The 25407-nt window shown below is 55.7% G+C and overlaps 5 protein-coding genes across 6 annotated transcripts; all 5 read left to right on the top strand.

Annotated features, from left to right (window-relative positions):
* The first annotated feature begins 5575 nt into the window (after nt 1-5575).
* S100A3 (S100 calcium binding protein A3) lies at nt 5576-6474 on the top strand. The gene is made up of 2 exons (XM_045783823.2): nt 5576-5731; nt 6130-6474. Exons 1-2 carry the CDS (start codon nt 5591-5593, stop codon nt 6292-6294), a joined length of 306 nt encoding a protein of 101 aa, XP_045639779.1. The 5' UTR covers nt 5576-5590; the 3' UTR covers nt 6295-6474.
* Nucleotides 6475-7898: 1424 nt separating this feature from the next.
* On the top strand, nt 7899-10131 carry S100A4 (S100 calcium binding protein A4). 2 transcript variants are annotated; one of them, XM_045784051.1, is made up of 3 exons: nt 7899-8030; nt 8916-9071; nt 9845-10131. In XM_045784051.1, the coding sequence occupies exons 2-3, from the start codon at nt 8931-8933 to the stop codon at nt 10007-10009; spliced, it is 306 nt and encodes a 101-aa protein (XP_045640007.1). In that variant the 5' UTR covers nt 7899-8030; nt 8916-8930; the 3' UTR covers nt 10010-10131. The 2 variants fall into 2 exon arrangements, with proteins under 2 accessions (XP_045640007.1, XP_045640006.1); XM_045784050.1 differs by lacking the exon at nt 7899-8030 and adding an exon at nt 8718-8809.
* Nucleotides 10132-12099: 1968 nt separating this feature from the next.
* On the top strand, nt 12100-15404 carry S100A5 (S100 calcium binding protein A5). The gene is made up of 3 exons (XM_045784656.2): nt 12100-12134; nt 13330-13479; nt 15128-15404. Exons 2-3 carry the CDS (start codon nt 13342-13344, stop codon nt 15269-15271), a joined length of 282 nt encoding a protein of 93 aa, XP_045640612.1. The 5' UTR covers nt 12100-12134; nt 13330-13341; the 3' UTR covers nt 15272-15404.
* Nucleotides 15405-16371: 967 nt separating this feature from the next.
* S100A6 (S100 calcium binding protein A6) lies at nt 16372-17612 on the top strand. Its single transcript, XM_045784255.2, has 3 exons — nt 16372-16527; nt 16904-17062; nt 17383-17612. Exons 2-3 carry the CDS (start codon nt 16925-16927, stop codon nt 17515-17517), a joined length of 273 nt encoding a protein of 90 aa, XP_045640211.1. The 5' UTR covers nt 16372-16527; nt 16904-16924; the 3' UTR covers nt 17518-17612.
* A 5873-nt stretch (nt 17613-23485) lies between these two features.
* On the top strand, nt 23486-25199 carry S100A7 (S100 calcium binding protein A7). The gene is made up of 2 exons (XM_045784805.2): nt 23486-23890; nt 24972-25199. Exons 1-2 carry the CDS (start codon nt 23750-23752, stop codon nt 25134-25136), a joined length of 306 nt encoding a protein of 101 aa, XP_045640761.1. The 5' UTR covers nt 23486-23749; the 3' UTR covers nt 25137-25199.
* Nucleotides 25200-25407: the final 208 nt, after the last annotated feature.

Genomic DNA, 25407 nt, shown 5'->3' with positions numbered 1-25407 from the left:
TCCCTCTCTTGCTGTCTCTCTCTCTGTCAAATAAATAAATAAAATAAAATCTTAAAAAAAAAAAAGAAAGAAAGAAAAACCCTCACCTCTATGGGACATGAGATACGGAGGAGCAGTCTGGGCCTTCCTCGTCTTCTCCTGGTCACCTCCAAACCCTTAGGCTTTGCGGGAAGGGAAGGTGGCCTGGGTGAGCAGAGTCCAGATGTTCTTGGTCTCTTGATGAATCATGGGGAAACCCAGCTCACTTGCTGGCGGTCTGGTTGCTCACAATGGATCCTGGCTTCGGCTGGGGCTCAGCTCCCCATTCTTGGACTGTTTTGGCTGGTGGAGACTGGCCTCAACTGGCTGGGCACTGAATGGGACTAATTTAAAAAGATATGTATTTTTGACAGAGAGAGAGAGAGATCATACAAGCAGGGCAAGCAGCAGAGGGAGAGGGAGAAGCAGACTCCCTGTTGAGCAGGGAGCCCGACGCTCGATCCCAGGACCCTGGGATAATGACCTGAGCTGAAGGCAGACACCCAACTGACTGAGCCACCCAAGCGCTCCTGAATGGGGCTAATTTCTTTTCCTTCTGAGCATTTGACAGACTAACAAACACCGACTTACCTAGCCGGTCGTAACAGTCCTCCCACAAAATCTCTGCTGAGGCAGAGAGCAGAAGAGTCCAGAAAACGGCACTCAAAAGAGTGTTGGCCAGGTTGCTTCTTCCTCCTCCTGGAGCTGCGGCTGGGAGGCCCTCCTCAGGACCGTCACCCCTCCCATCATGCCCTGCTGTCCCCTTGGCCTTTGCTCTTTAGCGTCCACCCTCGGCAGCCTATTAACCCCCAAGAGAGGAGACACTGATGTCAAAGGTGGTTTCCGAGACGGGGAAAGGACTGAACTAGGGCTCCCTGTGCTCCTGTCTTCGGGTCACGTGAGCTCTCCACTGACTCACCGATCCCCTCTGGGAAATGGGCACAACTGGATCAGCCATCGAAAGAATTAGCATTCTAAACTCCACAGGCTCTCCTTGGTCTCAGTTCAGACCCTCTCCCAGCAAAGGCCTCCCTGGCTCCAGCCCCAGTAATCAAATACCCCTCCTCACCTCCCCTTATGGGGCTTAGATGATGAGAAGGAAGGCGGATCAGTCCCACAGCAGTCATTGGCCCCATGGGGCTATGGGATTGGGGGTGCTCACCCTGACCCCTGGGCCCAGGTCCCTTTGGAACAAGCACATGAACGTCCAGGTGCTCTAGGACACTTCATTTTATCTCTCCCTGAGGTGCAGAACAAGACACTGACCTTCAGACGGCAACACAGCTTCCCAGGAGCCTTTCAAAGGTCATGGTAGTGACGGTGGGGGCAGTGGGGAGAGGAGGGGCAGGAAGGAGAGGGAGAGGGGCAGGCGAGGAGGGGTCAGTAGTGTGGAAGCCCCGCCAAGTCAGACTGCATCCGCTCCCACCCTCGCATCCACAGGCCAGGGAGACAGCCTCACCTTCCAGACGCGGGGCGAACCTCAGCAGTCAGCCCCGGCACCCGCGGCAGGGGGACTCTGATGAGAGCCCGAGGGGAGAGGAGCAGGAGTAGGCAGCGGACAGCACAGGGTGCGAAAGGAGGGGGGCGGCCCTGACTGGCCTCGAGGGACCGTCAGTGTGAGGTCCATCTGGAACCACCGCAGAAACGGGGATTCAGGGCAACTGCTTGGGAAGGCCTTCCCACAGGAGGCAGATTCCCGTCACGGCAAGAACTTGGGGAAGCAAGGGAGGAGGGGTTGCAGCTTTACCTGCGCCCCGTGTGGAGGCCAAAGCAGGCCGCACAAAATGACCTGCTGAGGAGGGCCTTGTTCCCTCCCTCCAACTCCTCTCTCCTTGCCGCCTCCACTGGGGGGGTCTCAGTGGTCTGGAAGGCTGTAACAGTGAGTGACATAAAACACCTTCTCGTGGGAGTCTTAGGGAAGGAATCTTCCAAACTGATTTTGGAGGCAAGGAAATTAAGGCCCAAACAAGGCACAGGATGAGTTCGAGGTCAGGCGGCAAGAGGGTGGTGGAGCTTGCAGTGGAGGTCCGGTGAAGGGCTCTTCCCATGACGGTCCTCCAACCCCAAAGTGCCTGTCTCTCCTGGGTGAGCCCCTGCCCCCACCCCGCAGCACGCAGACAAAAGGGCAGCATCCTTCTGGAAAGGCGCACGAGGAGTGTGAAGGACCTCTGAGAAGCGGCCTGCCACTCCCCAGACCTCCACGTACAGTAGCAGCCCGCCACCACCCTCTTTCCCTGGCCCCGCTCTGTGGCTCTGGCCGGCACTGACACGCCAGCCTAGGACCCATTTATTTGTCACCCCTGTGTCCCCCACTAGGTGGTCATCTCCACAGAGCCGGACTCATGTGTCTTGCTTATGACTATGCCCGCAAGGCCTCGGACGGTTGCCTTTAAACATCTACGGGAATAATGAGTGGTTCTTAGGCCGGCCACTTATTAGTTGTGCAACCTCGGACAAGTTACCTACCTCTCAGCTAACGTTTATGACCTTACTACGTGCCGGGCACTATTTATCTGTGAGCTTTATATATATTAACTCGTCTAAACCCCACAGCAACCCTATGAAGTGGTCACCATTATTATCCCTGATCATTGACAGATGAGGGAAGTGAGGCCCAGACGGTGGGGTGACCTGTGGCAGGGAGGTGGCTGGTAGCAGGGCCATGAAATCACAGGCCGGAACAGGTGCTTGGCTTAGAACTGAAGTAACTGCTGGCCCCCGCTTCTGTCCCCTCTTCCTTGTAACCTTGCCTATAAAACAGGGCTAATCACAGCTCTCCTCTCCCTACCCGCCCCCTACTCGCTCCCCTCACCCATGGGGGCTGAGTCCTCATGGAGATGATGCAGAGGCAAGATTTGGGTGCAGGGGAGGGAGTGGGGTCAAGGTACCATGAGCTCTCTGGCTGCCTCCACCAGCAACAGGCTTCCTCAGAGGCCTGGGTGTTGACCTCCTCTTCCCCTTTCCACATACTCTGCTGGGGCTTGGGTTACCCTGCTATGAAATGGGGAAGGGTCTCTCAGGCTGGGTGGCATGAGAGAGGGAATAGAGTCATAGTGATATGGAGGGGTTTCCACTTCTGGTAATATGGTGGTCTCTGCCTGTTCCCACTAAAAACAACAAAAAATGCTGGGAAGAATTAAAAAACATGTTTCAAAGCAATGAGGAGCTCACAGGGCAGTAAGGAATGAGGAGACCAAAATCTAAGAGAAAACCAACTCCAGGAGGTGAGCAGGACACCAGGGCCCCTCATGCCCTGAGAGCATTGGCCGTGCTGAGCCAAAACGTCCTTTAGCTTTCATGTTCTGTGAAGTGAGGAAGACAGAAGCTGAAGCCCAGGACTCACTGAGGAGGGGAGACAAGGGGGAGAGCCCCCATAATGCTGGGGCCCCAAAGGGCTGTATACTCCAGCTAAAAGCCAGAGGAAACCCAGGCCCCATCCCATCAGACTTCAAGGAGCAGAGGACAGGACACAGAGGTTGGGGCTGCATGCATGGGGAAGACGCAGGGGCTGCAGCCCACTCACAGCGCTTAGGGCAGTGGGGTGCAGGCGGCAGAGAAGTCAGCCTGACTGTGGAAGGGCCCCCAGAGCAGCTTGCCTTCCTCCTATTCTTTTGGACACCTGCAGGTGGTCTCCTCAGGGGTTAGAGCAGTCCACAGCCCAAAGTGACCAAGAACCATTGACCTGGTCAAGCAGGGAGGATGTCTCAGACCTCAGTGTTCTCACCTGCAAATGGGGGCTCACAGATGCTCTCCAAGATCCCCTCTGGTACAGGGGTTCTCTAGGGGTGAAGCTCTATGTGCTTCTAGAGTGAAGAGGTGGGGGTGGACGTGATGGATTGGCCTGTCTCCACCAGCTGGGCTGGAAGGGGATGGGGGGTTGCTGTGCCCAGTTCCCAGCTCTGGGGGCAGGCAATAAGGGGGTTGTGTCTGTGGCCCCGAATGGGCCTTTGATGTATGCACGGGTAGGTGGGCCGCTGGGGCCTATAATAAGGGCCGCCAGGGAAGGAGGCAGGGAAGCCCCTGGGGGCATCCTCAGCTTGACCTACTTGGGCCCCCATAATTGTCCCCTTCCTTCATCGGGAGGCATAAATAGAGATGCTCTGTCTCCAGCCTCCTACAGCTGAAACCAACACCAGTGGTGAGCGCCGGCTGCTTGGGTTCTGCCCTGGATTGGGAGTTGGGTTAGCTCAGGGTCTGGGGATGGGGGCGGAGGGCTGAGCACAGCAGGGACTGGCCAGGTGAGGGAAGTCAGAAATGGTGGGCTCAGGGGTCCTTTGTACAGTGAAGGGTTGTCTGGAAGTTTGGGTTAGGGGTGTGCAGTGCTGAGGTCTGGCAGGGGTGGAGGCTTCAAGGGAAGAGAGGATTCTCTCCAGTCTCCAGGCACCCAGCTTCTGAAAAAGCCACCGCAGGGCAGGAGCCCGGAAGGGCCACTGAGCACCTCGGAGGTGACTTATTCCCTGAGTGTGTGGCCCTTTCCTCTACTGGGACCTCAGACAACTTGCTCCAATGCTGGGCTGTCACAAAGAGACCGCAGGCACTGCTTTTCCCCATCGGCCCTGTCCCCAGCCCTGCCAGCATTCTGCTCCACAGGGCCCAGCAGAGGGGAATTGGAGAGAGCCTTGGCCTGGACGCCTTGCTGCGCACTCCTGTCCCCTGGGGGAGCAAGGCCGTGGACTCAGAGGGCGATACTGCCTTCCCACTGCCTTCAGGTTTCCCCAGGCTGGAGGCATCCTCCCCCAAGGCGGTGGGGTTGGGGGGAGGCGGGCACTTCCAGGAAAGCCTGACCCTCCGACAGAACAGGCATTCTTATGCAGAGCCTTCTATCTCAAGACCCTAGGGCGCAGGGGGACAGCTTCAGGTGGGGCGAATCTCAGACTGGTAAATACCTGAGCCGTCTCTCTGTGGACTGCCGGTTCAGGTCCCTGAGTAGGCCTGAGAGGTGGAATGAACCCCAGCTTACAGATAAGACCCCCGACACCCAGTGTCAATGGCTCATCTGAGGTTGCGTGGCTAGTTCGATGCACAGGGGATCCCAGTCACAGTTCGTGGGAGAAGGGATGGGTGGGGGTGGTGGAGGTGAGGTGGTGGGGGTTCCTCTCATATCTGACCCCTCCCTGAGAATGCCCAGCTTCTCCAAGGGCCTGAGGATGGGGGGCACAGGGCAAGGGTCTCCTTGTGCTATTTCCTACAGAAGGAGTTTGGGTCCTAAAGGTCAGGAGGCTGGATCTCATGGTGGTGCAGAGTGGGATTGAGCCCTTCCCGGGTGTCAGGGATGAGAGAAGGTAGACCGGAAGTCCTCAAGGATCCCCAGTGTGGGGGTGTAGTTGGGGGGTGGGGCACCCTCCCTGAGGAGTTTGCAATGATGTTAGGGAAAGAAAACCTCCGTCCAGGAAAATAACGATGGGGTAGTAGGGAAATAAATTAGAAGGGGCTGGAGTGGTTAGGGAGGGCTGCTCAGAGGAGGGGGAGCTTGTGGGGCCAAAAGCCGGGAGACTAAGTTCTGGGAGCAGTCCCTGGGAGACGCCCTGGGCCTCTGGCATGAGTCTCACACCCTTGTTCTCTGACAGTGAGGATGGCCCGGCCTCTGGAGCAGGCGGTGGCTGCCATCGTGTGCACCTTCCAGGAATATTCCGGGCGCTGTGGGGACAAGCACAGGCTCTGCCAGGCAGAGCTCAAGGAGCTGCTGCAGAAGGAGCTGCCCACCTGGACCCCGGTGAGCACCTGGGCGGCCAGTCTGCAGGGAGGAACTGCCTGGAGTCTGCAGACAGAGCTGGGCACAAGCTCTGAGCAAGTGGGGTACAGGCGAGGCTGTGAGGAGGGGACACCAGAAAGGGAGTGGACATGGCAGGAGGCCCGGTGTCCTCATCTGCGAGAGCAGAAGAGTCGCCACACCTGCTGCCACGCAGGGCTACTGGGAGGACGAATGGCAGCACATAGTAGGCACTCAGCAAGCAGTGGGAGGGCTCAGGGGCACGGACATGGGCGAATGACCAGAACAGGCAGGCTGAGGCTGGCCCCCAGAAGGGCGCAGGAGGCGTGGACCGCCCAGGAGGGTAGGGTGGGAAGGGGCACGCTCCCCCCTCAACCCGCCCCTCCCCCTCCCCCGCACAGACGGAGCTGCGAGAGTGTGACTACAATAAATTCATGAGTGTCCTGGACACCAACAAGGACTGCGAGGTGGACTTCGTGGAGTACGTGCGCTCCCTCGCCTGCCTCTGCACCTACTGTCACGACTACTTCAAGGACTGTCCCCCTGAGCCCCCCTGCTCCCAGTAGGCTCTGCTCCCACCGGCAGGGTCTGCTGGGGCAGGACCTGATAGGTGGGCCAGGTCTACCCGAGGCCGGAGACAGATGTGAGGGGCCCTCCCCGGGTCACAGCTGGAAGATGCACAGAGCAGCCAGCTCCGCCTCCCTGGCCGTGGTGGGGGGAGGGTGCCAAGGCCCAGCAGAGCCATGCACGAGGGAGACCATGATGGGGAGGGGCCCATTTAACTCCTAATAAAGAACTGGTGTCCCTCGGTTTGGCTTGCTTCTTTTGAGAGGATAGTCTGGGTCTTGGGGCAGAGTCTTCCCTCCTCTCTGGGCTTTAGTGCTGGAGAGCAAGGGGCTGAGGGCAGTGTCAACCCAGCAGAAACATACGGTCTCCACCTCCAACGGGAGGGGTGGGGTCAATACGAGCACCGCGTCTGGGGGCTTTGGGGGGCTCTGTCTCGTTCTCTCTCTGGGGTCTTTGAAGAAGAAGCTCCGCTGGGCCGTCAAGGAGGACACCAGGGCAGCCAGAGATTCCCTTCAGATGGTGCTCAGTCCTCAGCAAGGCTGTTCTGAGGAGGAGGGTGGGGTGTAGGGGTGGGGCGGGCTTGTTGGCCTAGCTGTGGGAGCCCAGAGAGCAGAACTAATGGGATTAGGGTGTCTGAGGTCTGACTAGGGTATTGCTCCTGGCCAGGGAGTGGTGCCCTGCATTGGAGGGGGAAGGGGACACCTTGAGCCAGACCCCATCCCTGAAGCCATAACCAGCTGAGGGCCTTAGCCCCCCTCCTCTGATCCTCAGTCAACCTGAGCTCACACCTCACTCTGAGAAGGTGACCCTGATCCCTGCCTTGCCCATTTTGTGCCATTTCTCCTCTAACTTTCCACCCCAATCTGCATTCGATCTAATACTATCCCAACTCTAGATACCGCCTCCTGATACCCTCCCTCTCCCCAGTCCTCCGGGTACCCTGCTGCCCATCCCGGAGCCCCACACTTGACTCCTACTCCCTACTCCATCACTGCTGCACCCAGGACCTTTGTCCACTGATATGCCTGGGGTGGTCCTAGCATCAACTGTGGGCGTTGGTCTGCTCCTCCTCCAGACCCCAGCTCCTGCCCCGGACCTCACTCCGCATAGCAGAGCTCCCTTTAGGGAGGGGAAAAGGCAGCGAAAGCTGTATCACAACACTGAGCCTGGGGTCCCGTCCTTAGTGCCTGGGCAGCCACATTTCCAGGGCAATTTCTTTTTTTCAAGATTTTATTTTACATTATTTTTTAAGTAGGCTCCATGCCCAATGTGGGGCTTGAACTCACAATCCAGAGATCAAGAGTCGCATGCTTTACTGACTAAGCCGGCCACGAGCATTTCCGGGGGTGTTTCTCACCCATCACTCACCTCCCCTGTATCCCCTTTTCTAGCTACCCAGTGGGACCACTTCCTCCCTGTTCCCCATTCCCAAGGCACAGACTTCCTCTAGCTCCCTAGAATTCAGGCTGAGCTGTGCCCACTGGAGAGTGCCCACCCCCCCTGAGACCCCTGCCTGTGTGGGCTCTCCCCTTGTCCAGTGTGCCTACCCAGGGCAGAAAGCTGGGTTTCCAGCTGGGCTGGTGGAGGGGCCCACAGGAGGACTGTCTCTCACTCTTCCCCAACCCCTGCTATGGGCAGGGCCTGGCCAGAGTATAAATAGGACAGACCGCTGAGTTTTCCCCACTCTTCCTCTCTTCGCACCCTCTTTCCTCATCTCGTGCTCCCTCTTGGCCTGGTGAGTCGTGGTCTCCTGACTAGCACACAAGGGGTGTCAGGCTCGGGGCAGAGGAAGGAGCGGCTAGTGGAGGCCAGATGTGCTAACTGGGTCCAGCGTGAGATTCTGATGTGGAGGCCCTGGGGTGGGGTGAGGTGTGTGTGTGTGTGCGTGCACGCGTGCATGCAAGCCTGCATGCATGCACGTGCAAGAAAAAAAAAAAACAACAAAATAGGAAGTGTGCAGGTGGCTGGATTTGACCTAGCTGGGTGGTACTGAGATGCTGGGCTTTGCACACGCTGTTGCTGTGTGTGTGTTGCTGTGTGTGTGACCTGTGGTTCTGCACATTGGCTTGTGTTTGCTGGGTTGCACAAGCCTGTGTGTGCACACTCGGGTGTGGGAAGCAAACTGAAGGCACCTGGCCTTTTGTCTGGTTGTGTCCTAGGGGCCTCTGCTCCGCTGCCAGCAGCCCAGCCAAAGGGAGCTTGCCTCCCCACCCCTCCCTTGTATCCCTGCCTCTGCCACCTCACCCTGCCCCTCCCTACTCCAGGGCTAGGCCTCTGGTTTTTTCCGCTGCAGGCCCCTGGGCAGGGCTCCAGCAGCCCTGCGAGGGGGAGAATGGGGCAGGGCGGGGCTGCTGTGGTCGTGGGAGCACTGGGGGAGGACAGTTGGTGAGGCCCAGCCTGAGCGAGGCTGCCTGCAATCCAGGGCTTCTGCCACGGTCCTGGCCAGTGTTGGTGACCCGAAGCTCACACTTCCCACCAGGAGCTGAGCCCCCACATTTCTGGGGTCCCCCTCTGGTGAGAGCAGAGTTTCACCAAGTGGTCCCTGAGGGATGGGAGTGGGGTGGGGCATTCTGAGGGTGGGGCTGGGGAAGATAAGGGTGTCTCGGGACCCTGTCCTCAGATCCTGACGGTCACCATGGCATGCCCCCTGGAGAAGGCTCTGGATGTGATGGTGTCCACCTTCCACAAGTACTCGGGCAAGGAGGGTGACAAGTTCAAGCTCAACAGGTCAGAGCTAAAGGAGCTGCTGACCCGGGAGCTGCCCAGCTTCTTGGGGGTAAGTCGCTACTGCCTGGGAGTATGCCCCTGTGTGCCCCCTTCTCCGCAGAGGAGGGGCAAGGCCTGGCTAGGGGGCAGGTACCAGTGCTTCGGCAGAGCCGTACCTGCAGCCGGCATCCGTCACCGAGATGGGGACGTCCGGGCAGAGGGCTTGCTCTGGTTGGAAACACAGTGAGCAACTGCACTCATTTCCTGGAGCCCAGCAGGAAGAGGGCTGGGCACGAACAGGTGGGGCGCAGGCCAGACCCTGCCAGGTGCTTCGCACAACTTAACTGAAGGGGAACAAAAGTTCAGAGAGGCTAAGGAACTTCCTAGGGTAGTGAAAGTGCAAAGCTGTGATCCACAAGCCGGGATGTTGCCATCGGTCCAGCCACGAATAATTTTTGAGTCTCTGTGGCTGTGAAGAAATAGTTATGGAGACACAGGCCTACCCCCTGAGCATTCACAGCTCCCATTTATAGCAAACTATACGCAGTTTATATGTTACCTTCATGACCATTGTCTACTTGGATTCTTGGAACAACCTTGGGGGAAGGCACTGTGGTCCCCTTCTCCAGCTGTGAGCCGGTACTCAGGCTTCCTCACCCCTTGGGGTGAATTCTGTGGCCCCAGCTTAGCCCCTGAGAGCTGGGGTTCCAAAGCAGGGCCCCCCGGCCAGGCCCCCAGGGACTGGCTGTGCCTTCCTGAGCTCCCATCTGGAGACGGAAACCTGGTCTAGTCTTGGCTCCATTGCCAGACTTTGTGGTTCGACCTGTAGCCTCTTCCCTGCAGAAAAGGACGGATGAAGCTGCCTTCCAGAAGCTAATGAGCAACTTGGACAGCAACAAGGACAACGAGGTGGACTTCCAGGAGTACTGTGTCTTCCTGTCCTGTGTCGCCATGATGTGCAATGAGTTCTTTGAAGGGTTCCCCGATAAGCAGCCCCGGAAGAAGTGAAGGCCCCCGTGTGGGTGTGGGGGGGAAGCTTACCTGTTGGTAGGGGGCACAGGACCTCACCCTGACTCCACCAGATGTGTGCGCAATGTGGACCAAGTTCAATAAAGATTCTTGGAAGCTTTGAGGCTGATGGTCTGAGAGACTCTGGGTCTGGGGTGGGGGCTGAGGGACGCGTGGGGGTAGGGAGCGTAGGCAGTGGGCAGCAGTTTTGTGGAGAGCACACTAGTGAAGGGGGAAGGGGTGAATGGAAGACTGTGTGTGTGCATGATGGAGGTGACTGATGGGGCTTGAGGGAAGGGAAAAGAACCCCCAAAGGCTTGGAACGCCCCAGCTGTGGGGTCTTTGACAGCAGACTCATCCCTCCCACCTCAGCCTTGCCTTTGGAGGGATTGAAGTTCGCATCTGCTCCTGGCTGGGGTCTGGAATGGAGTTTGGGTGCCCTGGGGCAGGGAGCTGAATTAGGAGAGCCCTGCCCTGCGGGCCCATTCCAGTGCCCTGATTTCCAACCCAGGATGGATGAGTCCATCCTGTCCATGTTAGGTCAGGGAGGCCGTGTGGGAGGGGGCCACACCATTGCAGCAGCCTGAGATTATCACCCTCTCAACCTTTGTCCCTGCCCCAGAGACCCTGGGATGAGGGCTCTTATCAGTTAGGGTCATGGTCCTTCAGAGAAGGACAAAAGGACCTCAAAGGGCTGAGTGGAGGATAGTAGCTGGGGTGGAAGTGAGGGAGATGGCCATAATTTTGGAGATGAAATTCCAGACACATGATCTGATAAATGAAATTGAGATTTTTCTTCCCCCAGAAAATATCGGGCATGATGTCATATCCCTTCAGGTTAAAGGCTGGTGGGTGATAAGAAGTTAGATTGTCAGGCCAGGCCCGGTGGTGTGGGGGCCTTTAAGAAGGAGGTGAGTAAAGGTGGTGCCCAGCAGCAGGGGGTTTGGTCCCCTTGACCTTTCAAGCTTTCTCCCTTCCTTCTCATTACATCCTGTTTTCCTCTCAAGTTCAGAGCAGTGGGACAGGTGACTCAGATGTTCCCTCCAAGTGTGACTGCAGAGGCCTGGGTAGGATTTTGGTCCAGGAAAAAGCCTGGCTCCTCCCCTTCTGTCTGGCCTCTGGCGCCCATCTTCTAAGGGAGTGCCCTCCCCCAGGGACTGCTCCTGCATCACTCTGCCTCGGAAACTCCTGTTGCTCAGCGACCAGTCCCTGCTGCCTCTCCAGCCTTGCCAGCGGGGGGTGGGGCAGAGTGGGAGCAGGGGGGAGTGCCCAAGCAGGCCAGGTGGGGCTGCAGCACCCACAGGTGCAAGCCCCTGACTCAGCTCTGTTCTCATACTTGAACTGGTTGGTGGTAGAACAATGTCTCTCCTGGGATTCAGGCGAATTTCCCTGTCCCCTGTCCCATTCCTTCCTGCACTCTGAACCAGCTTCCCCAGTCCGTGACCTCTACCCCATCACCTGGCCCTACCCTTCCTGGGCCCGTTCCGGTCCCTTATTCCCAGGCTTCCTTTCGAAGTTTCTGACACTTCTTTCCCATGAAGATGAATGAAGCTTAGAAGAAATCACTAATTTAAAAGCCCTTTAAAAACCTGAGGCTCCATACTTGCTAACGATCTTGACCTTGACTTCCATGCCCTCGGCCGGAAACATCTTCCCTCATGGATTCCCATCTCAGGGTGTGTTTGCTCTGCTCTTGGCATGGATGGGAGGGCCCCAGTGTGGAGAGTGGCCTAGGGTGTGAGGAGAGACCCTGTGTTTGGCCCACATTTCCTGGGTCTTTTTTCCAGGGCGGCTGGTTTCTCTTCCATCCTGTTGTCCCATCAGATTGAGTGCTGGTTTTTGGTTGGGAAAATAAAGCTTCTGAAACTGAAGATGTGTATGCCACAATGAATTCAATGTGCCCCCTTCTCCTCTGTTTGGAAACAAGAAAGGCAAGATTGGCAGAGGGGTTTATCCCCAGTTCCATCCCGGGAGGCTCTGACTTGGGCCTTCTCAGGTCCCTGCCCTTCTCATTGGCTCTTTCCCTCCCCTGGTTTCCTGGGGACCAGAGCAAGGGAATAAAGACAAGGAGTGGTGGGAGGGAGCCTGTTTCTGCTGTGTGGGTTGTCTGCTGGCTCCTTCCCTGGTGAGTCCTTCCTTCTCACTTCCCTGCTCATCTATACGGTGGGGCAAATGAGGTGATATAAGGCCAGACTGTGACAAGCCTTGGGGACCTCCACCGTCATGAGTGGGGATACACTCAGGAAGGAGGGCAGAGTGTGGAGCTATGATTATCAGAATTTTTGAGAAGTGGTTCTGGGCATGGGGTTGTGATTAGAACCAGCCAGGATGCTGTTGGAGACGCCCAGAGGCCCTTCCCTCCCCTGTGGTCCTGGCTGGGTCTCCTGGAGTGTGTGTGGTGGTGATGCTGAGGTTTTGGGGTGGTGAGAGGTGAATGACAGATCCAGTTCAAGAATCACAAGGTGGGCTTTGGGCTGAAAGTGAGAGCCAGCGGCTTTTTCCTTCTTGTTCTGGACTCCATGCAGATTAACCTGGAGCCCCCAAGTTTCTTGGGTGTTGCCCCCTTCCTAAGGGGAAGTGGTTTTCAAGTCTGAGTCATGGGAGCTGCCTCTTCCCTTGGGTGGGTGTGGCTGTGCTGATGGACGTGGAGGGCCACATTCAAACCCAACCTCTGGATCCAGCTCTCACAGGGGTCCTGGGGATTTCGATAGGCCCACCCCTCTTGGTGTCAGTTGTGTGCAGTTCTCTGGGCCAGAGACTGAGACCAGCTGGACAAGTCCAGCAACCTCTGCCGTGTTTCTTGCTGAGACCTTATCTCCCAGTTCCAGGCCCGTTCCCCTCCAAACCCTGGACTCTCTCTTTGCCCTGCCTTCCATTTCTATAATGGGACACTCCCTGCTATCAAGTGATTCAGGCACCTGGGCAAAGGAGGGTGATTAGGGTGAGGGCTGCCTCTGGGAAATGAGTGCCCAAGTTGGATGGGCCAGAGGCCCTTTCTTGGCTCCATCATTTGCCACCAGTTCATCTTTTGGGGAGGTCATCTTGTCATCTGCCCCTAGAGCCCTTTTCCAGCATCTCCTAAGCAGGGGAGAGCTCCTTTGGGGGCTGGCTGGTCTCATGGCTCTGGCTGTTCCACATTTGCCTTGGGTCTTACTACAACCTGTTCTGGCACATTTGGGGCCACTTGTTGGTAGCTTCTGTTTCATCCTGGGTTCTAGTTCCTGGTCCTTGAGAGAGAGCCTTGGGCTGGGCTAATGATAGGGGAAGCAGAAGGTCTGGCTTCCCGGGGATGGTGACCCTCCCTCCCCCTACCCCTCCAGAGCCAGGCACTGATGGAGACACCTCTTGAGAAGGCCCTGGCCACTATGGTCACCACCTTCCATAAATATTCGGGGAGAGAAGGCAGCAAACTGACCCTGAGCAGGAGGGAACTAAAGGAGCTAATCACGAAGGAGCTGTGTCTCGGAGAGGTAGGTGACGGTCACCCCCACCCCAAAGCCTGAGTACACCATGGGGGAGGAGGAAAATAGAGCAAGCACCACACCACTGTCAGGGGCTCCCCTTCTGTGAGGTAGGAAGCCCCGGTTCTGCATCTGTAGAGGCCCAGCACAGGGGACTCACATCCGCCCTTTGAGTGCTCTGGCCTCAGCCAGGAGCGGGATGGCCAAAAGGACCTGACAGAGACCTAGTGAAGAAGGTGGACATCTTCTTCAGATGCGAGACCTCTGTGATGGGGGATGAGTTGGGTTTCCCCGGGAAGGAGGAAGGGCAGCATCCAGACGGTGAATTACAGCCACGTGCAGGTTTAGAGGTCAGGGAGCCTTCTGTGTAGAAGCCAGGCCCACGCAGCCATGGAAGAGCCTGTGTAAGGAACCGTGGGGGACAAGGCACCAGGGTGCCCAGCTCGAGCTGTGCCCAGCTCAAGGGCAGGGGCTTCACCTGTATGCCTGGTACATCCAGGGCTCTCAGCTGGCAATGACATGGGGACAAAAAGGATCATTCTGGTAGTTTGTGAACACAAGGCTGGAAGGAGACAGACTGCTTCTTGCCAAATGGAGAAGGTGGGAGGCAGCTGACTGAGGGGAAGGCCTATGAGGAAATTATATTGTTTTTACAGTTCAAAAAAACAGAGGCTCAGAAACATTATCTAACTTGTCTAAAGACACCCAGCTAGTAAGAGGTTGAGTCCTTCCTTTTTCTTGAAAATCCAGTCATGGGGCCTCTCCAGTCACATTGTGAACCTTGGTGGGCCTCCCCAGAGAGAACCTCTCTTTGGGCAGCAGACTGGAGCGGGTATGGGTTTCACCAAGCCTGCCCTCTGGTTTTCCTGCCAGGCTCTCTGCATCCTGGAGTTAATGAGGGCAAAGGGAGGGGCAGCAGATCCCCTAGGGGTTAATTATAGGGGGACAGAGGCCCTGGGGAAGGCCTGACTTTTAACAGGAGCCCAGACTGGGGGCAAGGACCACATCACACAGAGGCTGTATCCATCTCCATATGTCCTGACAACTGCCTTCTGTGGAAAAGTGGGAGCTGAGGGCAGTGAGGAGGGGAGGGCAGAACATGGTTCCCCCTGAGGGCCCTGTTTCCATCTTCTTGGTGGTGCTGGGCTGGGAGAGCAGGGGACAGACAGAGTATGACTGAGCTAGGGCCTCCCCGCCATACAGCTGTGCTGTAAGCTGTCCCAGGAAGGGAAGGCTGTGGTGGCTTCTGGGCTCTGACATACTGCTCTCATGGCGTGTTGTCTGGGTCAGTTCTCAACTAGCCTCTGTAAGGACAGAAGAAGTCTGGATCACGCTCAGTGCCCCACAGTTGCCAAGGCGGTTCTGTTGGACATTGCATAACATCTAGATGATTATTTCCTCGAACAGTGGAAAGTGCAGGGGAAAGGGGCGGCTGCACCAGCTTTCCTACGGACACCTGCTTAGAGTCACCAGTCAGGGCACTGCAGGTGCCGGGCCCCACGCTGGGCGTGGGCTGGGGGAGATGCTGGGCATCGAGAGGCTCAGAGTGTAGCTGACCCAGCTGAGGCTGCCTTTCCAGGGCGTGGGTGGCACTGTGCAGGGGTGAGGCAGGGCTAGGTGGGGTGGCTGACTTGTCCCTCTTGCTGGGCCCTTGAAGAAGATGAAGGAGAGCAGCATCGACGTCCTGATGAAGAGCTTGGACAAGAACAGTGACCAGGAGATCGACTTCAAGGAGTACTCGGTGTTCCTGACCACGCTGTGCATGGCCTACAACGACTTCTTCCTGGAGGACAGTAAATGACCAGGGCTTAGCCCCTTCCCCCTGGTCTCTGCAGCTCTCTGGACCTTTGCCCTCCTCTCCCTTCTGTGCTCCCTGCTTCAGCCTTCCCTTCCAGGGGGGAAATAAAGATTTTCCATTCCTGGCTGGTTTTGAAGATGCCTTGTCCACCTTGCCTGGGGGTGGGTGGGGCAAGGCAGAACTTCTCCTTGAGTGGGTTGAGAGCCTCTGGGAGTTAGGGCCCTGGGCTTCCACCCCACTTCCTGCCCTTCTTCAGTGTGGATGTCACAGAGCTTACTGGGCTTAGTTTTGCCCTTCCAGAAAATGGGGAAGTTGGGCCAGGCTTTCACTTGCCTCCCAGAGAAAGCTAAGAGGAAGTGCTTTGAGCACAGGCAATGAGGGAGCTACGGGAGGCTTCTGAGGGCAGTGGTGGACAAGCCCGTCTGAGGCCACAGGAGGCCACCCTGACAACACCCCATGCCAGCCCCCTTTCCCTCTCCCCCATTGCCCCCAGACAGCTAGCTCTACCCACCCCACCCCAGTCACCTGTGGGGTCCAGTGCTTCCTGCTGTCTCCACTTCCCCCTATGAAAATCCTTTCTCAGTCGAAGGTCTGGAAAACCTTTTCACTGGAGGGTACAAACTAAGACAAGCGCCAGTGTGCACAGTGCTGGGAAAGAGGCCGCAGGCGGAATTCCAAGCTGGGGTGTGGGGGTGTGGGTGGGGAGGGAGGGAGAGGGAGAGGGAGGGGTGCGGCTGGGGAGGAAGGGTTGTGAGGGTGGTGGTGGGAATTTGTTTTTGCTGAGGGGTGGGTGTTCCAGATGTCTTTTAAATCGTATCCTATAGACCACTGGCTGCTCCCCCTCTTTCATCTAGGGTTGACCCTGAACACCCTCTGGGGACACCCCCCCGCCCCCGCCCTGGGCCAGGGAGCTGGCCGGGAGCTCGACGTCACTGGCTTGCGGAGGTCTCCCCTGGGATCCCCGTTCCAACCCGGGAACCCGGAACAGCCCGGGGCAGGAGGCACGAGGGCTGGGGGCCCCCAGGGTGTGTAGTGAGGGCGCGGGCGCCCAGCGGGCCGGACGGGGCGGGCCTGAGGGCGGGGCGAGGTCGGGTGGGGCTGGCCTGGGGGGGAAGTTGGCTGGGGGGGCATGCGGGGCGGGGTTGGGGGCCCGGCAGCGGGAGGGGTGGGCTCTGGCTCGCCCGGCCTCCGCTCCGCGGCGGCTAAAAGGCGCGCCGGCCACCGCCCCGCCGGTCCCTGGACGCTCTCCCGGCCAAGCGGTGAGTCCTTGCGGGGCCGCCGGGCTCCTGGGGCCGCCCGCCCCGAGGTGAATCGGCCCCCGGCCGGCGGGTGGCTCCCCCGAGTGTACCCCGGGCTGCGGGAGGTGTGCCCCGAGTGTGTCAGCGCCCTCTGCGTGCGGGCCCCCTCATACTCCCCAACTTCTGGAGCCCCTGGAGGCTAGCTCTCAGCTGTGGTCCTATTTGCTCCTTGACCACCTCTCTCCCCTGGGCCTTCAGGTCTGCCTCTCCCTCCCCCTCCAGCCCTGGGCTGACTCCTGATGGTGCCACAGATGCGGGTGGGGACAGAGCTCTTGGGGAATGTGAATGTGGGTGGGTGGGGAGGCCCTTCGGCACTGACCAGCGTTTCTACCCCCAGCTCTGAGCCCAGTGCCCAGCCATGGCGTGCCCCCTGGATCAGGCTATTGGCCTCCTCGTGGCCATTTTCCATAAGTACTCGGGCAGGGAAGGTGACAAGAACACCTTGAGCAAGAAGGAGCTGAAGGAGCTGATCCAGAAAGAGCTCACCATTGGCCCCGTGAGTAAGGCCCCTCTTCCTCTGCCCTTTAGAAGCAGGATGAGGAGAAGGAGAGGGGCCAGGTGCGTCTGACTCACAATTATCCACCTCCTGGGGCCCGAGTCCACTAGCTTGCTGGGACCATCGGTCAATTCCCGATACTCTCAGCCTAGTACTCTCCCCGAGTGAGGAGCCGGGGCGGAGAGGTAAAGCCGAGTGAACCCAAGTGACAAGGAGCGAGCAGAGCCACTTGTAAGAGGGAGGGCGGCCTGGAGGGGGAAAGGGAGAGAACCCTAGGTTCTCATCACATTGAGTCTGTATTTCCCATTCTGACATGTTAGAAGCTGCAGGATGCTGACATTGCAAAGCTGATGGACGACCTGGACCGGAACAAGGACCAGGTGGTGAACTTCCAGGAATATGTCACCTTCCTGGGGGCCTTGGCTCTGATCTACAATGATGCCCTCAAGGGCTGAAAATAAATCGGGAAGGTGGAGACACCCTCTATCGGGCCTGCCCAAGTAAAATCCAGTGGTGGGTAATTGTTCAATAAATATCTTTTTTTGGTCAAGTCTGCCTCCGTGTCCTGGCTTCCTAGTGATTTCTGTTCCCTCCTCTTCTTGTTGGGGCACAGCCGTCAGACTTTGCTCGTGGTCACCTCTGGGAGTGACTCAGCGGAGCCCCATGCCTGGGGCAACACTGACAGGCAGCTGCAAGCTCCTAAGGTGCCTTTACAGGAATTAGGAAAGTGTCTTGCCTGGGACAAAGGCATCTTAGGGAAGGCTCACGTGGTCCCCTGGAAGGAGGGTTCTGGGATGGGGGTGGGGAAGGAAATGGTGCCTGAGCCAGGCTGTGATGGGTCCAGAGTGGGGCAGAGATGGTCCTGGTGATGTTTTTGAATGTTGGTGAGGTTGGTGAGGGCCGTAGCCGATGGCTGAGAAAGAATTCTTGAATGTCTTTGGTGCAAAAAGGTGGTTTTCTTATAGCACACGGACAGGACCTGTGGGCAGAAAGCTGGCTGTCCTGGGATTGTGAGGAGCAACAGATTATATACCTTTGGGTTGGGCAAGTAACGATGAGGGAAGTTCCAGAAGGATGTTCACGTCTGCTAGAGCAGACTCTCAGGATACTAGAGGCCTTGCTATTGTCTAGCTAAGGTTTTTCCCTCTAGCAATGCATTTACATTAAGACAGTTGGGAGCTTCCTGGAGGAAGGTTACACTCTGCCTGCCTCAAGTATTTTGTCAACGGGCTGCAGACGATGAGGGCGTTTAATTGTATTTACATCTCCTTCTCCCTATGTTTCCCACATCATCGGCAGGGTCCCTGAAGACAACTGTTTTGCTCTAGCTGTGCTGACAGAAGGGCCGCGGGGCGGGGTGGGTCCACTTTCTTCCTGCCGTGAAGTGGAGGCAGAGAGGGCACACCTGGCATGCCCAAAGCCTGGCTGGAGAGTGTTCTGAGGCTGCTGTAGGGCTGAGTCCACAGCAGCTGTCCATGGCCCAGTCGAAGGTGGGGGGCCTACTTTAGGAGTCTATCTCTGTATTTTGTGTTGGGGGTGGCGGTCTGAGTAGCTGGCAGCTGCAGGAACGTGAGACTCATGGGGTGCTCATGATGGGGGCAGGGTGGGGTCCCTGGGGCTGGGCCAACCATAGCTTCAAGCCTTTCGGTCAGTATTGAGCTGGCCCATCCCTGCAGCCTCAGAATGAATCACCCCAGTTATTTCATGGGAACCAAGCCTGGCTCTCAGCCCCCATCAGGGAGGATGACTAATTGAATTACTGTCGGAATCCATTGTTTGTATTTGTGGTTTTAGGGTGCGGGGCATTGGGATAACCTGTATCTCAGGGCAATGGGGCATTTGTCACTGTTCTCTCCCCTCCAGGCCTAGTCTGAGCCAGGCAAGCTCCTCTGTAGGTTCTGGGGACCTCAGAAGGAGACCATATCCTCCTTCCCGTCTTTCTTCCCCACTTCCTGGGGGTCCAACTTTGTGGAATTGTCTTCCTTCTCCATGGGGCTGTGAAGAGAGAACAGTAGAGAAAGGGCAACCAGTTCCTCTGGTTGCCCCTCCTGCCCCGCAGGCACTGATGGGAAGCAGGAGAGACCCAGGGCTCCCTGCTCCCAGGCTGAAGAGCCTTGTCCAAGCTTTGGTTGGCTCTATTGAACTTCCTCTGGCAAAGTACCTTCCCCGCCTACAGTGGCGGGAGGTTTGGGACGTGGAACGTGCGCCCTCGTGTGGGCAGAGAGCAGGATAATGGGAGGAGAATGGCATTGGTGCTCTTGAACCCTTGGGGAGGGGCCTGTGTCAATGGAACCCTGGGCTTTGGCTCTCAGGGAGCTCTTCTTATGAAGAGGGAGACAGGATTTGCTCGCCCAGGGAATGTCAGCAGGGGGATCTTTTGCCTCCAGCAATCAATCCCTACAGAAAGCAACTCAACTTTGTCTAAGACGCACCTGCGTGAGTGAGTCAATGAAAGGAAGGGAGTTTGCAAAGACATTTAGAGTTTGAGCCTCTTCCCCTCTTTGGGAGCGAGAAGACCTTGGTGCAAAGAGGGAGGAGGAGCTGTCTCAGCAGGTGAAGACCCCCTCCTCTTCCACCAAAGGAGGAGCTGCTTTGGCCAGGCTCAGCCCCACATTTCTGGGGAGCTCTGGAGGCTGAAGTGAGTTTACAAATGTGCACAGCCCACCTGCTAAATAAACAGGCTTGTCCTTAAGCTTCTACTTCTCCACAGTAGTGAAGGGGAACGGGAACACGGATTAAAAAAAATAATAAAATGGGTGCCTGGGTGGCGGAGTCGTTAAGCGTCTGCCTTTAGCTCAGGGCGTGATCCCAGCGTTCTGGGATCGAGCCCCACATCAGGCTCCTCCGCTGGGAGCCTGCTTCTTCCTCTCCCACTCCCCCTGCTTGTGTTCCCTCTCTCGCTGGCTGTCTCTGTCAAATAAATAAATAAAATCTTTAAAAAAAATTAAACAAACCCAAATAAATAGCAAATCTTTTTTTTTTAAAAGATTTTATTTATTTATTCGACAGAGATAGAGACAGCCAGCGAGATAGAGAGAGAGAGAGAGAGAGGGAACACAAGCAGGGGGAGTGGGAGAGGAAGAAGCAGGCTCATAGCGGAGGAGCCTGATGTGGGGCTCGATCCCATAACGCTGGGATCACGCCCTGAGCCGAAGGCAGACGCCCAACCGCTGTGCCACCCAGGCGCCCCTAAATAGCAAATCTTTTTGTTTGCTTTGAGAGTATGATTTTTTTTTTTGAAGATTTTATTTTTAAGTAATCTCTACACCCAACTTGGGTCTCGAACTCACAATCCTGAGACCAAGAGTCCCAGGCTCTACTGACTGAGGCAGCCAGGTGCTCCCAGGGTATGATCTTAAAGTTTTTTTTTTTGGGGGGGGGGTGGTTGATTTATATATTTGGTTGCTCCCAAGTTGGGGGCATAAATATTTACAATTGTTAGATATTCTTGATGGATAGACCTCTTAATTTTGATACAATGCCCTTCTTCATCTCTTGTTACAGTCTTTAAAGTCTAGCTTGTCTGATATAAGTACGGCTATCCTGGCTTTCTTTCTTTTTTTTTTTTTTAAGATTTTATTTATTTATTTGATAGAGATAGAGACAGCCAGCGAGAGAGGGAACACAAGCAGGGGGAGTGGGAGAGGAAGAAGCAGGCTCATAGTGGAGGAGCCTGATGTGGGACTCGATCCCAGAACTCTGGGATCACGCCCTGAGCCGAAGGCAGACGCTTAACCACTGTGCCACCCAGGCGCCCCTATCCTGGCTTTCTTTTGGTTGTCCTTTAGCATGATAGACGTTCTCCATCCCCTCACTTTCAATCTGCCAGGTATCTTTAGGTCTAAAATGAGTCTCTTATAAGCAGCCTATAGATGGGTATTGTTTTTTTTTTTAATCCGTTCTGATACCTTATATCTTTTGATTGAAGCGTTTAGTCCATTTACATTCAGAGTGATTATTGCTAGATATGAATTTAGTGCTATTGTATTGCCTGTAAATTTGGTGTTTCTGGTGATTTTCTCTGTTCCTTTCTTATCTTTGTTGCTTTTGGTCTCCCCCCCCCGCCCCCGCCCCGGCCCCGAAGAGAGTCCCCTTTAATATTTCTTGTAGGGCTGGTTTAGTGGTCATAAACTCCTGTAGCTTTTGTTTGTCTGGAGAATTGTTTATCTCTCCTTTTATTCTGAATGACAGTCTTTCTGGATCAAGTATTCTTGGCTGCATATTTTCCCCATTCAGCACATTGACTGTATCCTGCCACTTTCATCTGGCCTGTCAAGTTTCTGTGGACAGATCTGCTGCAAATCTGATCTGTCTTTCCTCGTAGGTTAAGGACTTTTTTTCTCTTGCTGCTTTCAGATTCTTCCCTTGTCTTTCTCTTGTCTGTGTATTTTGTGAATTTGACTGACCTACCTTATAGAGTGGTAAGGGTTAAGGAGGAAGGTGGGTACAGCAGGTACCTTAATGCCTGACACATTTAAGGGCTCAATAAGTAGTGGTGGTCATTAGTGTTAGCTGTCAGAGCAAATCTGTAGAAGGACGGGTGATGAGCAAATACAAACCATGCTGCCTCCAGAGTCTGAAATTCCACCCTGTTTTCTGTCCTGCTGTGACATATCCCGTTGGCCTCCCAGCCCCAGATCAATTCAGGGGCAGGAGAGGCTCTGTGGGAGGTCCCTTGGGAGGCACAAGACCTGATGGCCTGGGATTCTGCAAAATGCTGAACACACCCTCCTGGGTATGTCCCACCCATCTGAGTGGGTCAATGCTCCAGGATGCAGATAGCAAATATGGCCCCAGGGCCCCCAGCCCCTGGGAAGAGCCAGGCTGAGCCCCATAAAGGGACCAGTCTTTGCCTAGGTGCACACATCTCACTCATCCTTCTCCTCAGTGACACCTCCTCAGCTCTGGTAAGTCTGCACTTGCTTCTTTGCCTTTTCTTTTCTTTTCTTTTCTTTTCTTTTCTTTTCTTTTCTTTCCTTTCCTTTCCTTTCCTTTTTTTTTTTTAAAGATTTTATTTATTTATTTGACAGAGAGAGAGAGACAGGCATCGAGAGAGGGAACACAAGCAGGAGGAGTGGGAGAGGAAGAAGCAGGCTCCCAGTGGAGGAGCCTGATGTGGGGCTCGATCCCAGAATGCCAGGATCATGCCCTGAGCTGAAGGCAGACGCTTAACGACTGAGCCACCCAGGCGCCCCATTCTTTGCCTTTTCTAGAAGGAGTGCTCAGGGCCTGTGGGAACAGGGAAAGCAGCTGTGGGAGAGCACTCAGGAGCCTGGGTCCAGTAGTAGCGTGGCCACCAGAGGGCCTGTGTGGCCTTCCCCTGGCTTGAGGTTTTTGTCTGCACAAGGCAGCTGGGCCAAACACTCCCCCGGTTCCTTTTGGCTTCTCTGTGACAACTCTTGTGGAGACATCCCCAGGGGGAACTGAGGACATGACTCTCCCTCTCTTCCTTGTCTTCCTTCCTCTCTCGATGTCCTGGGTTGGTGGAGACCCACTCTGCACCCCAATTTTGGGGAAGAGTGGGTGCCCCTGCCAAAGCCATGAAGGTTCTCCTAACCTCAGGCCCGAGACCCCCACTCCTGATTGCCTTGGTGAGATGTCCTGCTCTTGCATGGACAAAGCCCTCCCACTTCCACTCCGTCCTGGGGACTGTCTGGGTATAGGGCTCAGCTCCTGTCTTGGACCATTCCTTAGTGACATAACAGCTTTCTCCTGCATCTTTCTCCCACATCAGGAGTTGATGGGGGTTTGTATTAGATGCTCACCTGTATGAGCTAAGGTTATTTCTTTGGTGCTTTGGTAATTCTGGAATGTGAAGGCCACACAGTCCAATTTCTCTGGCTTGGGGTCCCATCCAGCCCAGACCTCTGACTGTTGGCAGGAGAACCTGCTTCAGGAAGTCAGACCTTCTCTTTATTTAAACATGGTCTAACCTTGGAGGTCCAGACAGCAGCAAGGTCAAAGGGCAGGTCATCCTCAACAACAGATGATCTCCAGGAGCCCACCTCCTCCCATTCCACCTAAGAACCACCAGGGCAGGTCTTTCTGTGCATTTTAAATCTGAGGCTGACTCTGTTCCATAGTCCCTCTTTCTTGCTCCCAGGGATGGTCCAGGAAAACCTCCACTGGGGCTCAGGACAGTGCTGTGTTCCTCTGCTCACACTCATGCCCTGGAGCCCCCACAGCCCATTTCATGCAGGTCATGGTGGGCCTCCAGGGGGTCTTATTCCCAAAGCAGCCCAGGAGGGTCCAAGACAGATCAACAGTGACACGGTTCTCCCCCATGACTCTCACCCCGATGTTGATGCTGGAGGAGATGCATTTGGTGCTGTTTGAAGTGTGAGGTCACCCAAATGCTGTGTTTGGCTCAGGGCACCACCCTTCTAGGTGGTTGACCCCTGCCTCCCTGCTTCCCCAGTCTGTGGCTCTACCCACAACTGGACTTCTGTGTTCTCCTTCATCTCCTCTTGGACCCTGACCTGTGTGGCCCAGCCCCAAACATGGTCTCACCCTCCTTTTGAGCCACGTGTCCCACCACATAGAGAAATAGTTTCTTCTGCTCCACCTGGGCCTTCTTCACTTTCTCCCCAGTTCCCATCCCATCATCCTAAACAGAGAGACCCTCCTCACCCGGGGAAGGAAAAAAGAGTCAGATTCTTTCTTTCCGGCAGCTTTTCGAAAGCCAAGATGAGCAGCACACGAGCTGAGAAGTTCGTGGTGGGCATCCTCGAGCTGTTTCACAATGACACCAGGCACCATGACACCACGGACAAGCCGGCATTGCTGAAGACGCTCCAGGAGGATTTCCCCAAGTTCCTCAGCGCCTGTGTGAGTTGGGGTCTGGCTTGTCTGGGGCAGGGAGAGGCCTTAATATATGTGTGGAGGGGCTGCGGTGGGCGGGCAAGTCCCGTGGGTTCTGACATATTCGAGGACTCTTGTTTTGCTTTTTGTTTTTGGATGATCTTGAGCCTGATTCTGCCTCGTTGATCGCTCCCTTCCAGCCCCAGACAGGGCCACCCTTTGGGGAGACAAAGCATGTAGGACAAGGTGTCTGGAGCTTGGGCTCAGAAGCCCTGGACTCCTGTCCTGCCACTGGGGCTTCCCTGCTGCGTGACTCCGGACGAGTTACACACGCTCTGATATTCCCTTTCTTCCCATCTAAAGAGGGTATGATAGACTTTCCTTTTCTTGGCTAGTGTGAGAATAAATGAGATTATGTAAGTGGAAATAATTTAAAAATAGCAACATGTGGTATAGATACGAAGGGTTCCCAACAGATGATCAGTTGAACTACTGTGATTTCAGGGGTAGCAGATAGTCCTTCCGGTAAACATAATTCCTTCCTCCAGCGGACTCATTCTTCTGGTTAGGGTGGAGCCTCATCACGATGGAACTCAGTGGAAATCATAACTTTGTTGACATGAGTATAACCCTTTACATTAGGCTAAGTTTATTCTACACAGGGTTTTATCGTGCTATTAGAACGCGGGGAACTTAGGAACAAAATGTAGCAGACAGCTGGGCCCTGAGGGAAGGGAACCCAGAACTTCCAAGTTTGGGTGGGAAAGGAGTCGAATGGGGGGAGAGTAGAAGCATAAGGAAACAAAGGTCAGCCTGCCCTGGGCCCTGGAGGAGAGTGCGGACAGTGGGGGGTCTGGGGCTGATGAAGGTCCCCTCGCCCCCTCACCAGTGTGGCTAGTGGCACAGACTGCTCAGAATCCCAGTGATGCCCACTGGGGGTTTCTCATCCAGGGGTCTCCAGGGAACAGCCCCAGGATCGTGGCTCTGCTTACAGTGCTCCTGTCCCCCACATGCTCTTGCCAGGTCCCCACTACAGGGCGCCTCTTTTCCTCTAGCCCAAATCTCATGTGTGACGGGATTTGTCTTGTTTGTATTTTCCTCCCCACAGGACAAAAAGGGCACAGCTTACTGGGCCAATATCTTTGAGAAAAAGGGCAAGAATGGGGATAAGAAGATTGAGTTTTCCAAGTTTTTATCCTTGCTGGGGGAAATAACCATGGACTTCCACAAACAGAGCCACGGAGCAGCCTCCTGTTCTACGGGAAGCCAGTGACCAGTCCTGCCTGAGCCCTCCAGAGACCCCAAGAAACAATAAAGTGCCCGTTTCCACCAGAAACTTGCATTCCTTTCTCCTTTTCTCTGACAGTGAGTATCTTAGAGTAGGCAACTGTCGGTTACCTGCTTTGTAGATTTCCCACCAGAGTTTCTCTGTAGCAGATGCCTAGTCCCAGAGCGCTCCCCCCAGTGCCCTGAGACCTGCTTGGGTCACCCTTTCTGTTGGATCTCGAGGTTCACGTGTGCCTCCCTGCTCTGGAACCAGGTGT

This window comes from Ursus americanus, chromosome 2 (assembly GCF_024610735.1).
Source record: "Ursus americanus isolate L20-20 chromosome 2, mUrsAme1.1.p, whole genome shotgun sequence".
Classification (NCBI taxonomy): Eukaryota; Metazoa; Chordata; class Mammalia; order Carnivora; family Ursidae; genus Ursus; species Ursus americanus.
This window is presented reverse-complemented; position numbering and strand designations above follow the sequence as displayed.

What these genes read in the sequence shown, in the direction of transcription:
- S100A3 (XM_045783823.2), top strand. Translation starts at nt 5,591, where the DNA reads ATGGCCCGGCCTCTGGAGCAGGCGGTGGCTGCCATCGTGTGCACCTTC. An exon ending in AGCTGCCCACCTGGACCCCG is followed by an intron (nt 5,732 to 6,129) that starts GTGAGCACCTGG and finishes TCCCCCGCACAG; the next exon opens with ACGGAGCTGCGAGAGTGTGA.
- S100A4 (XM_045784051.1), top strand. Translation starts at nt 8,931, where the DNA reads ATGGCATGCCCCCTGGAGAAGGCTCTGGATGTGATGGTGTCCACCTTC. An exon ending in AGCTGCCCAGCTTCTTGGGG is followed by an intron (nt 9,072 to 9,844) that starts GTAAGTCGCTAC and finishes TCTTCCCTGCAG; the next exon opens with AAAAGGACGGATGAAGCTGC.
- S100A5 (XM_045784656.2), top strand. Translation starts at nt 13,342, where the DNA reads ATGGAGACACCTCTTGAGAAGGCCCTGGCCACTATGGTCACCACCTTC. An exon ending in AGGAGCTGTGTCTCGGAGAG is followed by an intron (nt 13,480 to 15,127) that starts GTAGGTGACGGT and finishes GGGCCCTTGAAG; the next exon opens with AAGATGAAGGAGAGCAGCAT.
- S100A6 (XM_045784255.2), top strand. Translation starts at nt 16,925, where the DNA reads ATGGCGTGCCCCCTGGATCAGGCTATTGGCCTCCTCGTGGCCATTTTC. An exon ending in AAGAGCTCACCATTGGCCCC is followed by an intron (nt 17,063 to 17,382) that starts GTGAGTAAGGCC and finishes CTGACATGTTAG; the next exon opens with AAGCTGCAGGATGCTGACAT.
- S100A7 (XM_045784805.2), top strand. Translation starts at nt 23,750, where the DNA reads ATGAGCAGCACACGAGCTGAGAAGTTCGTGGTGGGCATCCTCGAGCTG. An exon ending in CCAAGTTCCTCAGCGCCTGT is followed by an intron (nt 23,891 to 24,971) that starts GTGAGTTGGGGT and finishes TCCTCCCCACAG; the next exon opens with GACAAAAAGGGCACAGCTTA.